Source organism: Mesocricetus auratus, unplaced genomic scaffold, assembly GCF_017639785.1.
Source record: "Mesocricetus auratus isolate SY011 unplaced genomic scaffold, BCM_Maur_2.0 Super-Scaffold_100014, whole genome shotgun sequence".
Taxonomy (NCBI): Eukaryota; Metazoa; Chordata; class Mammalia; order Rodentia; family Cricetidae; genus Mesocricetus; species Mesocricetus auratus.
Genome location: NW_024429197.1, coordinates 15,981,307 through 15,995,486, shown reverse-complemented (window position 1 = coordinate 15,995,486; position 14,180 = coordinate 15,981,307). Strand labels below are relative to the sequence as shown.

At 39.5% G+C, this 14,180-nt stretch overlaps 1 protein-coding gene across 5 annotated transcripts in view; it reads left to right on the top strand.

The window, feature by feature from the left end:
* The window catches only part of Zmym6 (zinc finger MYM-type containing 6), a 38,414-nt gene that overhangs the window by 6,718 nt on the left and 17,516 nt on the right, over window positions 1–14,180 (top strand). For 4 of the 5 annotated variants that reach the window (XM_013120225.3, XM_021232758.2, XM_005079459.4 and 1 more), the window contains exons 3-10: window positions 1,896–1,962; window positions 2,708–2,912; window positions 4,872–5,043; window positions 8,468–8,618; window positions 10,315–10,430; window positions 11,680–11,955; window positions 12,676–12,826; window positions 13,922–14,094. In XM_013120225.3, coding sequence (XP_012975679.1) covers window positions 1,896–1,962; window positions 2,708–2,912; window positions 4,872–5,043; window positions 8,468–8,618; window positions 10,315–10,430; window positions 11,680–11,955; window positions 12,676–12,826; window positions 13,922–14,094 — 1,311 coding nt within the window. Of the gene's footprint in view, window positions 1–1,895; window positions 1,963–2,707; window positions 2,913–4,871; window positions 5,044–5,564; window positions 5,746–8,467; window positions 8,619–10,314; window positions 10,431–11,679; window positions 11,956–12,675; window positions 12,827–13,921; window positions 14,095–14,180 lie in introns of those variants that run through there. The other variant, XM_040756606.1, reaches the window with a different exon arrangement.

The following is a 14,180-nucleotide window of genomic DNA, read 5'->3' as shown; positions in this document are numbered from 1 at the left end:
TATCACTGTTCTTTCTCCCTTTCTTCTTTTTAGCCCTCTCCATCAAACCCCTCCTGTATCACCTTCCAAGTTGATAGCCTCTTTCTTCTTTATTGTAGTTAGTGTATGTACATTTGTGTATGCACAAATATATAAATACAACCTCCTGAGTCCTGTTTTGTTGTTTGTGTATATATAGTTCCTGGGCTGACCACTCTGCTTTGGACAGCCAATAAGGGGGCTCATTCTTGGGAGAGACTAATTCTCTGTCTCCCAGCAGTTGTTAATTGCATGCAGTTCTTTGTGTTGGGGTTAGACTCTGTGAAATTTTCACTTTTCTATGTAAACATATCAGTTGATCACACAGTTAGGAATCAAATTTCAGCATGAGTTTCAGAGGGGACAGATCATAGTACTATCTAAGTCATTTCATCCTGCTGTACCAAAATTACCTTAGACTACTGGCATTATTATACACTAGGCCAGGGAGATGGCTCAGTGGGTAAAGGTGCTGGCTGAGCAAGTCTCCTAACCTAAGTTTGATCCCTAGAGCCCATGTGAAATTGGAAGGAGAGAACTGATTTTACAAAGTTTCCTTTGACCTCTACACACTCATCATGGAGCATTTGTGCCAATATGTACACATAAATACATGCAAACAAATAAAATGTAAACTACACAAACCCTGTTTGTTGTTGCTGTTTTGTTTTGTTTTGAGTTGTGGTCTCATTCTGTAGCCCAGGCTGGCCCGGCGTTCCCTAGGTAGCTGGGGCTGACTTTGGGCTTCTGACAGGCCATCTGCCTCTGTCTTTGATGAACTGGTATGAGAGACCTTGCCTTGCTGACATCTCAGATTGAATCCAGGGCTTTGCGAATCTGGATAAATGATCTGAGCTACAGCCCCAGCAAACAATAGAAATTTGTTCTCATAGCTTTGGAAGCTAGAAGTCAGATCAGTGTTCCAGCATGGTGGGTTCAGTAAGAACTCTCAGGATATGGACCTCATGTAGCTTTAGTTCATGGAAAGAGAGCTAGCTGTCTTTTGGCCTTTACTTCTGAAGGGCACAGTCATGGTTTAAACGTGAAATGTCCCCTAATTAGTTTCCTTGTGTGTATTTCTTACAGTAAACATGTTGGTTGCAAGTTTGAAATGTTGAGCATGTACTGTAATCCCAGTGCTGGGGAGAGAGGAAGATTCCTAGAGCCTGCTGAGTTAGTCTATGCAATTGTAAACTCTGACTTTAATGAGTGAGAGGCGCTATCTTAATCAATAAGGTATAGAGTGTCTTGACATTGAAGGCTAGTATCTATGTGCACATGTACACATTTACCCACACACATGCACATACACAGACATACACAAATAAGTAGTATTCAAGATTGGAATGACATAACTGCAAATGTTTTCTAATTTTGAAAGGTGATCTTTGTAAAGATTGTATCTAGTCTCTAGTCTAAGTCTTGTTCTTGAGATATTTATGAAGGAGACTATGATTAGGATGTATAAAAGATAAATGTGACAGAATCAGACTTATTTTGGGGGGGGGACAGGGTTTCTCTGTGGCTTTAGAGGCTGTCCTGGAACTAACTCTTGTAGACCAGACTCGTCTCGAACTCACAGAGATCCACCTGTCTCTGCCTCCCGAGTGCTGGGATTAAAGGCGAGCGCCTCCAACGCCTGGCTAGATTTTTTTTTCCGACAGGGTTTTGATATAGGATTTCTCTGTGTAGTCCTAGCTATCCTGAAACTCGATCTATACACCAGGCTGGCCTCAAACTCACAAAGATCTGCCTGCCTCTGCCTTCCAAGTGCCACCATTACCCAACTCAGAATCAGATTTTTAATTGAATTTCTAATGTATTTATATATATATATTGTATTTATTTCTCTCCCTCTCCTCTCTCTTGTTTTTAAGGAATATGGACTTCAAGAAAGTGAACTGAAAATCAGTGCTGTATTTTCAGCCCATGACACTTCTCTTGGTAAGAAGTAAAACTAACCAGGTTTGTTACTGTCGGTATTTGTTTAGTAGAACTGAGGGGAGTGCCTCTGCCTGGAAGTCTTTCTTCTCCTTTAGAGTTTATCTTTCAGTGTAAAAACCAGTCACCATTAGCTTTTTAAAAAATAAAAGGCATTAAGATTATATCAGAAGGCGATGAATGTATTAAAGAAATATGTTTTGTAAAACTTCTGCTTCTAGCTGGGTGTGGTAGAATATGTCTTTAATTCCAGCTCTCTGGAGGCAGAGGCAGGTAGAGGATCTCTGTGAGGCTAGCCTGGTCTATGGAGTGAGTTCCAGGACATCCAGGGCTACACAGAGAAACCTTGTCTTGAAAAAAGCAAAAGTAAACAAAAACCCTTCTGTTAAGCTGTGTGAGCAAGTGACTGAAGTGGTACACACTTGTAATCAGTACCTGTGAGTCTGAGACAGGAGAATCATAAGTTTGAGGCCATTCTGGCCTATATATAGTGAGACTTTGTCTCAAAAAAAAAAGATTTTGTTTAGCATATGTGCATATCAGAACTGGCTTTTAACTAAAATATAATACTTCTTAAGGGTTGTGGTAAGAAAAAGTTGAAACCCTTTGTTTTGGATCATGATTATTGTTTTCTTAATATAATAGTTTTCAAAACTAACAAGTTTTTTTCCTTGAAAAGAAAATATATGCATTGGTGAAACTGAAATTGCTTTTTTTTTTTCTGTTTTGTTTGTTCTTGTCTTGCTAGGCTTTCAACTTGGTCCACTGTCACCCGTCTCAAATACATCATTTCCTTCAGTTCCAGCTGCTCATGTGTATTGTTCTGGTTGTAAAAAGCTACTTCATAAGACAGGATGTGCTCAGCTTTTCTGTTCAAAGGAATGCATCATCAGATACTCCTCAGCTGTCTGCCTGTCACCTCAACCCAAGAGAATCTGCACACACTGCTCCAAGTAAAACTTTCACTTGCTTGTATTTTCTTTTGATTTTTGAGACAGGGTTTCTCTGTGTTGTCCTGGCTGTCCTTGCATTCAATATGTAGACCAGGCTGGTCTCGAACTCACAGAGATCCACCTGCCTCTGCCTCCTTAGTGCTGGGATTAAAGGCATGTGTCTCACTTTTGTTTTTGTTTTTTCTCTGAGACAGTGACATGTTGATATTTTGACTTTTCTGAACATCAGCTTTTCTTTTTTTTTCATTAAGTATCAGTTTTTCATTTTTTTTTTCCTTTAAGTAATATGTACTTCCTAGGATTTTAGTGAGGCAGCATTAGCACATAACTTAGCATATTATAAATGCTTAATAAATGGGATCTTATTAATAAAGAATTTAAGTAATTGCATATTTATAATTATAATTATGTTATAATAATATGTACATGTTGTTTTCTTAATTTTTATGTGAGCGGGTGTTTGCCTGTATGTATGTATGTGTACCACATGTGTGACTGGTGCCAGAGGAGGCCAAATAAGGCTTCAGATCTCCTGGAACTGGAGTCACAGATGGTTGTAAGTTACCATGTGTAAGTTGCCTAGGAATCAAACCTGGGTCCTTTGGAAGACCATCTAGTGTTCTTAACCATGAGCCATTTCTCTAGCCCAGGTGTTTTTTTTTTTTTGTCTGTTTTTGAGACAAGTTTTCATGTACCCTGGCCTGGCCTTGGACTGGCTTACGTATCTGATTTTAAAATCATGTTCCTCATTGCCCCTACCTCTCAAGTATTGGAATTATAGATATGTGCCATTACATCTAGCTAAGTATAATTTACTGTTTTTATTGAAAAAACATACTTTATTTGTTTGCAAGCACATATTTGATGTTTGGTTGATTTATATTTATTTATCTATCTTGCATGAGATCTGTAGGAGGTGGCTCTACTGTCCCATTCATTCAACTTAGGTTATCAGATTTGGTGGCAAGTGTTTATTTCACCAGTGTTTTATGATTGTTTGGTGAGACAGGGTGTGATGTAGCTCAGACTGGCTTTGAACTCTGTATGTAGCTGGGGATGACCTTAAACTATTTTTTTTAATGATATTTTAGTGTTTTGCCTGCATGTATGTTTATATGAGAATGTTGGATCCTCTGGAACTGGAGTTACAGACCATTTTGAGTTGCCATGTAGGCGACAGGAATTGAACCCAGGTCTTCTGGAAGAAACCATTGCTCTTAATCACTGAGACATTTATCTAGTCCCCAACCTTGAACTCTGAATCCTCCTGCCTTTGCTCTCTCAAGTGCTATTGGACCTCCACTCCCTGTAGAAGCACATGTATTTTTAAAGTTAGGTGAATTTTAGAAAATTTAGATAATTTTTATTTTCCTTTCATAGCTTACCATCAATAGTTGTGAATAATAAAGGTATGTGGGCTAGGGAAATGCCTCAGTTGGTAAAGAAATCTCACAGAACTGCTAGATTATTTGTGTTATATTCCTTCAACACATAGCTAAGATTTATATAGCATGCTAATTTTTTATATTAATTTCTCATAGTTCATCTTGAAAATTACACAAAATTCATTTATAATCTGTCATAATTCTACAATTGACAGCCATTGAATTGAAGACACATGCTCTGTGGTCTGGAGTTGTGGGATGGGCACTGAGTCTACTCTCACTGAATCTAACAGAGAGCTGGAAGTCTAGTTTGTTAAATACAGTTCTTGTACAAATGCTCACATTAGATAGTATAAACCTTACTTTGCATGTGAGATAGTAGAGACAAGAATTGCTTCACTCCTAGTCATTTAACTGGGAAGTAAGAGAAACCATCATCAGTACAGTATTTTAGATGATTTATGCAGGTATTTTCCTACTATGCAATAGTTACTCCTAGCTAAAATAACATTTTAGCTCCCAGAGAGGAAGAAGGTAGAATCGTGGCACATTTGTCTTTTTTATTTGTTTTTAGAGACATTTTAAATCCAATGGATGTGATCACAACCAAAGTTGAAGATTCTTCTTCTGGCAAAGATTTCTGCAGCCAGTTATGCCTATCTTCCTATGAACTAAAGAAGCCTGTTCTTACTGTATATACCAGTGGTGTTTCCACTAAGTGCAGGATGTGTCAGAAGGTCACTGATGTAAGTGTATGTTATGTTTCACTTTCATTGGCATTCTGGTCAGAGATGATACTACTCTCCTCCTCCCCTGTCCCCTCTCTCCTCTCCCCAGTGTCTTATGTAATTAAGACTGGCCTCAACCTTGAGGCCATCTTCCTGTTTCAACCTCCCAAGGGCAGAGATTATAATGCCACCACGCCTGGCTAAAATCAGAGATTTCTTTTACATGGCTCTGCTTATTTTGGATCTGTGTATCTGATATATAAATTGGATTTGAAATTAATTATCAAAGCCAGGTATGGTAGCACACACCTTTATTTCTAGCACTTGGGAAGCAGAGGCAGCTGAATCTCTGAGTTCGAGGCCAGCCTGGTCTACAAAGTGAATTCCAGGACAGCCAGGGCTGCATAGTGAGACCCTGTCTTGGGGGATATGACAAAGACTTTGTGTCACATTTAGACTGATCGTCTTTCTTCCTTTCTCTTTCTTTCCCTTCCTTCCTTTCTTTCTTCCTCCACTTCTTCCTTTTTTTATCCCCCAAGATTTTCAGAGTCTCACATAACAAACAACCTCACTGTGAACTGTTGTGAGAACTGAGGAGCTATCGTTAGGGTAGCTCTGACCTTCCTGCCCTGATGGTGTACAAGCAGGTGTGGATTCCTGTTGTGGAGCATGTGGGCTTTCTCCTGAGCTTGTTGTGCAAGGGTGAGCTGCGGAGTGAAGGTGGGAGTTTCCCCATTTATCCTGATGTGATCTTCTCTCCAGGGAAAGGGGACAGACTCCACATAGGGCTGGTTGTACAGTGATGTGATTAAGATGAAATAGACCACTTTAAAAAATTCTCAAATTTTATCGCCGGGTGTTGGTGGCACATGCCTTTAATCCTAGCACTCGGGAGGCAGAGGCAGGCAGATCTCTGGGAGTTTGAGGCCAGCCTGGTCTACAGAGTGAATTCCAGGATAGCTTCCAAAACAATACAGAGAAACCCTGTCTCGAAAAAAAAAAATCTTAAATTTTATTCATGGCTCAGAACTTACAAATGATTTATTTTGTGAAATATTAATGGTGAAAACTCCTTATAGATGAACTATAGATGAACCAGTGAGAAAGAGTTAAAAGCCAAAAACTGATTATTAAGGAAACTTTGTTTCTTTCTTTCTTCCAAGGCAGGGTTTCTCTGTGGCTTTGGAGGCTGTCCTGGAACTAGCTCTTGCAGAGCAGGCTGCCTCTGTCTCCCTGAGTGCTGGGATTAAAGACGTGAGCCACCACCATTCGGCAACTTTTTTTTCTTTTAAGATGTATTTTGGAATGAGTTCTTAATTGGTTTGGTACCATCATTCTATTGTAATACTTTAGGTACTTATTATGTACTGTAAGAAATAATAGTTTGGTTGAATATTATATGTTTCAGTTTTAATAATTACTGGTTGAGATTTCTTTTTATTCTTTGTGTGTGTGCATATATGTATAGGGGCATGTGTGTATGAGTCTCAGGTGGATGTTAGGAGTCTTCATCAGTTGCTTTGTACCTTCTTCATTGAGGCAAGGTCTCTCAGTTGAACTCAGAACTCCCCAATCCAGCTAGTCTTTTAGCCATCCTGGATATGTCATCTCCACCTTAAATGCTGGGATTACAAGTAGGGCCCACCAAACCTATTTGGCATTTATGTGAGTTGTAGGAATTTGAACTCTAATACTTTTTTCTGTGTGGCAAGTGCTTTAACCATTGAACCATCATCCTAGCCTCTTTTTTTTTTTTTAAGTTCTTATAAAGGATGTAAATGATACTGATTCTTTTTTTAGGGACTGAGGAGATAGTTCAGTTGGTAGAGTGCTTGCAGACATGAGGACTTGAATTCCATCCCTATAGCTGGTTGTGATGGTGTACACTTACAATCCCGGTGGAGCAAGGTGTGTTTCTGGGGCTCACTGACTTTGCAAATTTTAGACCAGTGAGAGACCATGTCTCAAGAAGAAAAAAAGGGTAAATGACACCTGAATGATACCCAGGGTTAATCCCTGACTCCCACACACATGTGCATACATGTGTATAACACTCATGCACCTGCATGCACATGAACACACAATTCTTTTACGTAGCACATTTTTGATTTTGTTAATTCCTTGAAGCAGATGAAAATGTACTTTTATTATTAAGAATTTTTTTTCAGGAATTGTCTCTTTTGGCCGTCCAGTTACTATCATCACAGGAAAATAACTAATGCTTTTTTAAAAATATATAACCTAAGTATCCATTCCATTCCCAATTTGGGATTGGTATTATATTATTCCAGATTTGTGAGGTTCATTTTTACTAAGAGGATTGTGTGAAACTTCCTAACGTACATTTCCGTCTCATTTACTTCTTCACTAAAAGATTGGCTGCTGTGTTAGTGACAGTTTTAGAGTTAACGGTTGCTTACCATGGAGTTTAGCTTATGGTAATCATTCAGAAATCAATACCATATAAGCGGTGGTCATTATTTGTTAAAGTATGAGTAGACTGTGTAGTTCATTATACAGTTATCCCTACTTAGTGTGACACTCAGCTTGATCAGGAGATGATTTTGAAGCATCTCTTCCTATGAATTTTAGGCATCATTTCTATTGCCTGCTGAAGAGTCACCCAATTTAGGTAGCTGTAAGAGTGGTCAAGCCGGGCGTTGGTGGCCCATGCCTTTAATCCCAGCACTCGGGAGGCAGAGGCAGGCAGATCTCTGTGAGTTTGAGGTCAGACTGGTCTACAAGAGCTAGTTTCAGGACAGCCTCCAAAGCCACAGAGAAACCCTGTCTTGAAAAACCAAAAAAGAAAAAAAAAAGAGTGATCAACTTTCCTATACTGGAATCCAGGTCAGTTCTGGGGATGGCTCTATGCTTCCTGGATTATCAGTACATTATTCATTACATAGAGTGTGCTCTGTTGTTAACTGAATTGTTACTGTTTTTCTTCAGTTTTGTAGCTAAGACTGGTTGTAGGCTCCTGATTTTTTTGCTTCAGATATCACACCTGATTTTTTTCATTGTTGAGTTTGTTTCTTCTTAAAATCTGTATGTAGATTGTGCATGTTCAGGAGTACACATGTGTGTGAGTGTGATTAGTAAATGAGTGTGCAAGCTGTGGCTTATGTGCACATGTCAGAGGACAACAACCAGTGTTGGCCCGCTCCTTCTACCTTGTTTGACGCAGGGTCTCTTTTTGTTTAAAACTGTGTATGTCAGGATGGCTTGTGAAGTTTTGACCATAGGAGCACTGGGATTACATATGCACACTGTTGTCTCTGGCTTTACGTGGGATCTGGAAATCTGAATTTACATTCCTCACGGCTTTGCATAACAAGCGCTTTACCCACTGAGCCATCGCTCTGGCCCTTCTTATCTGAAATAATGATGTAATTATGTTTGAACTTATGCTTAAATACATCTTATATTATTGCTATCCTAATAGAATTTGTCCCAGAAGCCACTCTATGCCTTGGGGAATTCATTGAAGCCATCTGCTGAAATGAACGAGATTACAAATGATCCAGGAAAAACAGAGCTTTTCTGCTCTATTAACTGCTTATCTGCTTACAGAATTAAGACAGTTATTTCTTCAGGTAATGATTAAATTTGATAAATTTATAGATTTATTAACATATTAAAGATGATTATAATTGGTGTTCTTAATTTTTTTTTTTTTTTTACGAGACAGGGTTTCTCTGTATTGCTTTGGAGGCTGTCAGTCCAGCTCGGCCTCGAACTCACAGAGATCTGCCTGCCTCTGCCTCCCGAGTGCTGGGATTAAAGGCGTGCGCCACCACCGCCCGGCTAAGTTTTTAATATACTAAATTTGTTTAATATGGCCAAAAACCCAAGATTAATGTACTTTTGAAAAACTGATAGTAAAAGAAAACAGATTTTCACTGACGTTCTTTTCTGTAGAATGTACTTTATGGTTTCTTGTGTAGGAAAACTAAAAAATAGTAAGTTTTAAGCTATTCTTCCTTTTTAAAATTATTTTATTGTGGCTGGGCAATGGTGGCACACACCTTTAATCCCAGCACTCAGGAGGCAGAGGCAGGTGGTTCTTTGTGAGTTCGAGGCCAGCCTGGTCTACAGAGTGAGTTCCAGGACAGCCAGAGCTACACAGAGAAACTCTGTCTCAAAAAACAAGAACAAAACAAACAACAAAAAGTAAATTTTTTTTTATTATTGAATTTTATGTGCCAGTTTTGTCTGTATGTATGTCTGAGCACCATGTGCATGCCTGGTGCCTGGGGAGGCCAGGAGAGGGCATCAGTGTCCCTGGAGCAGGAGTTACAGATTCTTGTGAACTACCATTTGGGAGTTGGGAATCTAACCCAGGTCTTCTAGAAGAGCAGCCATTGCTCTTAACCACTGAGCCATCTCTCTAGTCCTTTAAGTTAGGTTTTGATGAGCAGGAGGTGATTGAGGTTAGCTGTTGCAGTTAGGTTTTTTTTTTAAAGATTTATTTATTTATTATGTATACAGTGTTCTGCCTGCCTGCATGACTGCAGGACAGAAGAGGGCACCAGATCTCATTACAGATGGTTGTGAGCTGCCATGTGGTTGCTGGGAATTGAACTCAGGACTTCTGGAAGAACAGCCAGTGCTCTTAACCTCTGAACCATCTCTTCAACCCTGTTGCAGTTAGATTTAGAGATTACTGTAAAGTTCCATGGTATTTTTTATGTTCTAATTAGTTGACCTTCCATATTCATGGGTTCTACTTTCAAGCAACAACACCTCAGAATTACTTAGCAAATGCCAAGCATTGTGATGCACACCTTTAATCCCAGCACTTGGGAGGCAGAGTCAGGCAGATCTCTGTGAGTTCGAGGCCAGTCTGGTCTACAGAGTGAGTTCCAGGACAGCCAGAACTACTACTAAGATCCCTCTCTCAAAACAGCAACAACAAAAGACGAAAACTTTCAGCGAATATAATTAATCATAGAGATTTTTAAAATTATTTTTCTCAACGTAGTACAGTATATCAGCTATTTGTATAGCATTTGCATTTTGGAGGTATTATAAGTAATCTAGAGATGATCTGTGGGCAGATATTTAGAATGTACATGGATGATGTACAAACACTGTGTGGTGCCATTCTGTAAGGTGTATATGAGTATCTGTTCTGTAGCTCTTGAGCATCCTTGGGGGAAGTTTGGGAGCCAGCCCCCCAACTACATAAGGAGAGTCTGTGCTGAGTATTTGATTGTTTTCTACTACTAGACTTTTGGATCATTTGTGTATGTGTACAACATTCATTGTTTTTTGCTTTTTGTCATTAAGGTCTCCAGGTTTTGTGTCATAGTTGTAAAACCGCAGCAGTCCCTCAGTATCACGTAGCCATGTCAGATGGAACTATTTGCAGTTTCTGTAGCTCCAACTGTGTGTTGGCTTTCCAGGTATGATGTAAGGTGCTATTTTGTCTCACTAGTTCTCTGAGGCATTGCTCTATGGCAAAATGTTGTAAAAAAATTAATACTGTTTTCTATTACATTTGTCATGTGTTTACATGTCATGATGGCATGACTGAGCCATCTTGCCAGCCCACTTTCTTCCTTTTCTGAAACAATCTTGGTTCATAGCCCAAAGAGCCTAGAGCTCACTATGTAGAAGATCAGACTGGCCTTAAACATGAGGCAACCATCCTGTCTCTATCTCCCAAGTTATGGGATTACAAGCATGTGATATCTGTTTAGTCATAAAATTTTGAATGCAAGGTTTTTTACAAAAAATAATCCCACAGTCTATTCAATCAATGTTTCAAAGGTCATTTATACAAATGTTTGAGCCCAACTGTTGGGCTTTTAGGGTCCCTATTTCAAATACCCTTTCTACCCACTTTCTCTCCTTGGCTCCCCCCCCCTTTTTTTTCAAGACAGGGTTTCTCTGTGGCTTTGGAGGCTGTCTGGAACTCACTCTGTAGACCAGGCTGGCCTCAAGCTCACAGAGATCCGCCTGCCTCTCCCTCTGGAGTGCTGGGATTAAAGGCGTGTGCCACCAACACCCGGCTCCCCCCTTTCTTTTTAATCAAGGTCTCCTACTGTAGTCTAGGCTGGCCTTGCTATTTTATATGTAGCCAAGGGTGGCCTTGAACTCCTGATCTAAGTGTTGGGGTTGTAGATGTGTGCCACTTCATCATTCTGTTCTCTCTTTTTTAAAAGAATAGAAGCTAGAATGTGGTTTGAGAGGTGGTATGGGGAAGAAAAAAGCTTGTTAGGGCTCATGTGCCCCTTGTGTCCTAGGTTAGAAACTTAATGATTTTTGGAGTGGAATTATAGCTCCCTTATTCCATTTCTAACCCCTCTCTGCAGTAACAGAGTCAAGAGTTTCTTGGTTTTTCTGGGTGGGAGAAGGACGCCTAGTGTATTCACACCCACTGTCACACACTAGCCAACAGGAGTTGGTTGGGAATATGTGTAGGGCTTATAAAGGCATGGGGAAATATGCAGAAATCGTTTGTTCTAGTCCATCATCTTTGAGTGTTTTGTTTTTTTAACCCTTGTGTTCTGGAAGATATGCCACTGAAATTCTTTCTGTTAAAAGTGAAATTTAAAAAAAGTTTGTGGAATGAATTTATTGAAAAGAAAATTATAACAATTAAGTTACATTATTTCTTATTTGGTAAAATCTTACTTTGTATTCATTCAGAATGTATTTAACAAGCCAGAGGGAACAAATTCTTCATCGGTGCCCGTATCTCTGGGCCAAGAGGTGACGAACACACCTTTGCAGTCTACAGCGTCAGCTGGAAAAGGTACCCCTGTCTCCTCCTTCAGTAGCCCCATCAGCAGGCCTGCTGCAGCTGCTCTGGAGACTCTTGCTAAGCAGTCCCAGCAGATTGCTTTGAACCATTCATTCATGAGACTCAAGTGCCAGCATTGTAACCATCTGTTTGCCAGGAAACCAGAGCTGCTTTTCTACAAGGTAAAGAGACAGCATGAAAGAAAAATGGGTAAAGTATCCAGTGAGATACATTTCTGGTTTTCATCTTCCATAGTTCCTTAGGTTGTGCTGACTTAATACATATTTGTGTATTCTCAGATGTGGCATGCATGTGGGACACAGTTTGTAAGAGTTGGTTCTTTCCTTGTGTCGTGTGGGACCTGGGATGGAATTTAGATTGTTAGGCTTGGCAGTAGTGGGTGTCTTTACCTGCTGAGCCATCTCACTAGTCTGGAAAAAGACTTTTTAAAGAGAAAGTTGCAGAAGCTGGGTGGTGATGGCGCATGCCTTTAATCCCAGCACTCGGGAGGCAGAGGCAGGTGGATCTCTGTGAGTTCCAGGCCAGCCTGGTCTACAGAGCTAGTTCCAGGACAGCTAGGGCTGTTACACAGACACAGACTGTCTCAAAAAACAAAAACAACAAAACAAAATAAATAAATTAATTCATAAAAATAAAAAAGAGAAAGTTGCAGTTTAATTAGATTTAAAAAAAGATTTATTTTTAATTGTATGTGTGTGTGTGTGTGTGTGTGTGTGTTGATATATACTTGTGATTACAAATGCCTGTTGAGGCCACAGGCCTTGGATCTCCTTGTAGCTAGAATTATAGGCAGTTGTGAGCAACCTAAAATGGGTACACACTTAACCAGTGAGCCATGTCTCCAGCCCCTTAATGACATTTGTTGTTACTTGTTTTTGCAGGGTAGAATGTTTCTGTTTTGTGGCAAGGTTTGCTCTGAAGAATACAAAAGGAAAAATAAAGTTATGGCATTGTGTGACTACTGTAAGATTTATAAAATCATAAAGGACATTGTGCGGTTCTCAGGGGTTGACAAGCCATTCTGTAGTGAAGGTAAAAAAATTTCAGTATTACTCAAACAGTATGTAGTAGAGTTCATAGTCATGATTTTTGCCTTTCAAAAACTTTTCTTTTGCTGGGCAGTAGTAGTATGCTCCTTTAATCCCAGCACTTGGGAGGCATAGGATCTCTGTGTTCAGAGGCCAGCTTGGTCTACAGAATGGAGTTCTAGGATAGTCAGGACTGTTACACAGAGAAACCCTGTCTCCAAAAACCAAACTAAACCTGAAAAACCCTTTTTTCTTATGAAGCATTACTTGGACACTCGTCAAAAGTTGAGTTTATATTGTTTATACTTACTGCACTTTAAGATTTGTCCTTTTAAGCATTGCAGTAATCTCAGCAAACAAAAAACTATAAGCTAATCAATGGCATGAATAGAAAATAATCTTGTAAGTTTAGCTAAGACATCAGATTTTTTTTATTTTTTGTTCTACCTATTTGTTTTTTTTTTTTAAGATTTATTTATTTATTATGTATATGGTGTTCTGTCTGCATGTCTCTCTGCACACCAGAAGAGGGTACCAGATCTCATTACAGATGGTTGTGAGCCACCATGTGGTTGCTGGGGATTGAACTCAGCACTTCTGGAAGAATAGCCAGTGCTCTTAACCTCTGAGCCATCTCTCCAGCCCCTGTTCTACCTATTTGTAATGTGTGGATTTAAGCCATTGTTACTATTGGCTTAAGAAACTTATACCTCTGATATTTCTGGATATGGGTGATTTAATATTTAGATAAATGTTAATTTTTGTTTTGTGAATATGGAGATTATCCTATCATATAGAGGCAAATAATTATGTCAGGAACCCAAACCCACATCTTTTGAAAGAGACTTTAACTGTTGAGCGATCTCTTCAGCCTTTTTTTTTTTAAGTCAGGATCTCAAGTAGTTCAGTCTGGCCTTGAACTTGACCTGTAATTTAGACTGCCCTGGAGTTTCTGATCCTTCTGCCTTCACCTCCCAGATGCTGGACTTACAGGCCTGTCCTGTCACACCTGGCTCGAAGTCAGCTGAAACACTGCAGACAGTCGTTTACCCTTTGGAGCTAATGTATGTCTTTTCCTTTCATCCTTTCTGGCGGTTAGTTTGCAAGTCCCTCTCTGCTCAAGACTTTGCAGAAAGATGGGCAAACTGCTGTAAGATGTGCAGTTACTGTTTACAGACATCTGCAAATTTTGTGGAAAGTCAACTGGAAGGCAGGTTGCAAGTTTTCTGTGGTGAAGAATGCATGTCCAAATTTACAGCTCTGTTTTATCAGGTAAATAGGACGTGTTCTTTGTCTTTCTGAACAAAGTGCTAATCATTTTCAATTTAAAATATATTCACATTATGTGGAAAAATGTG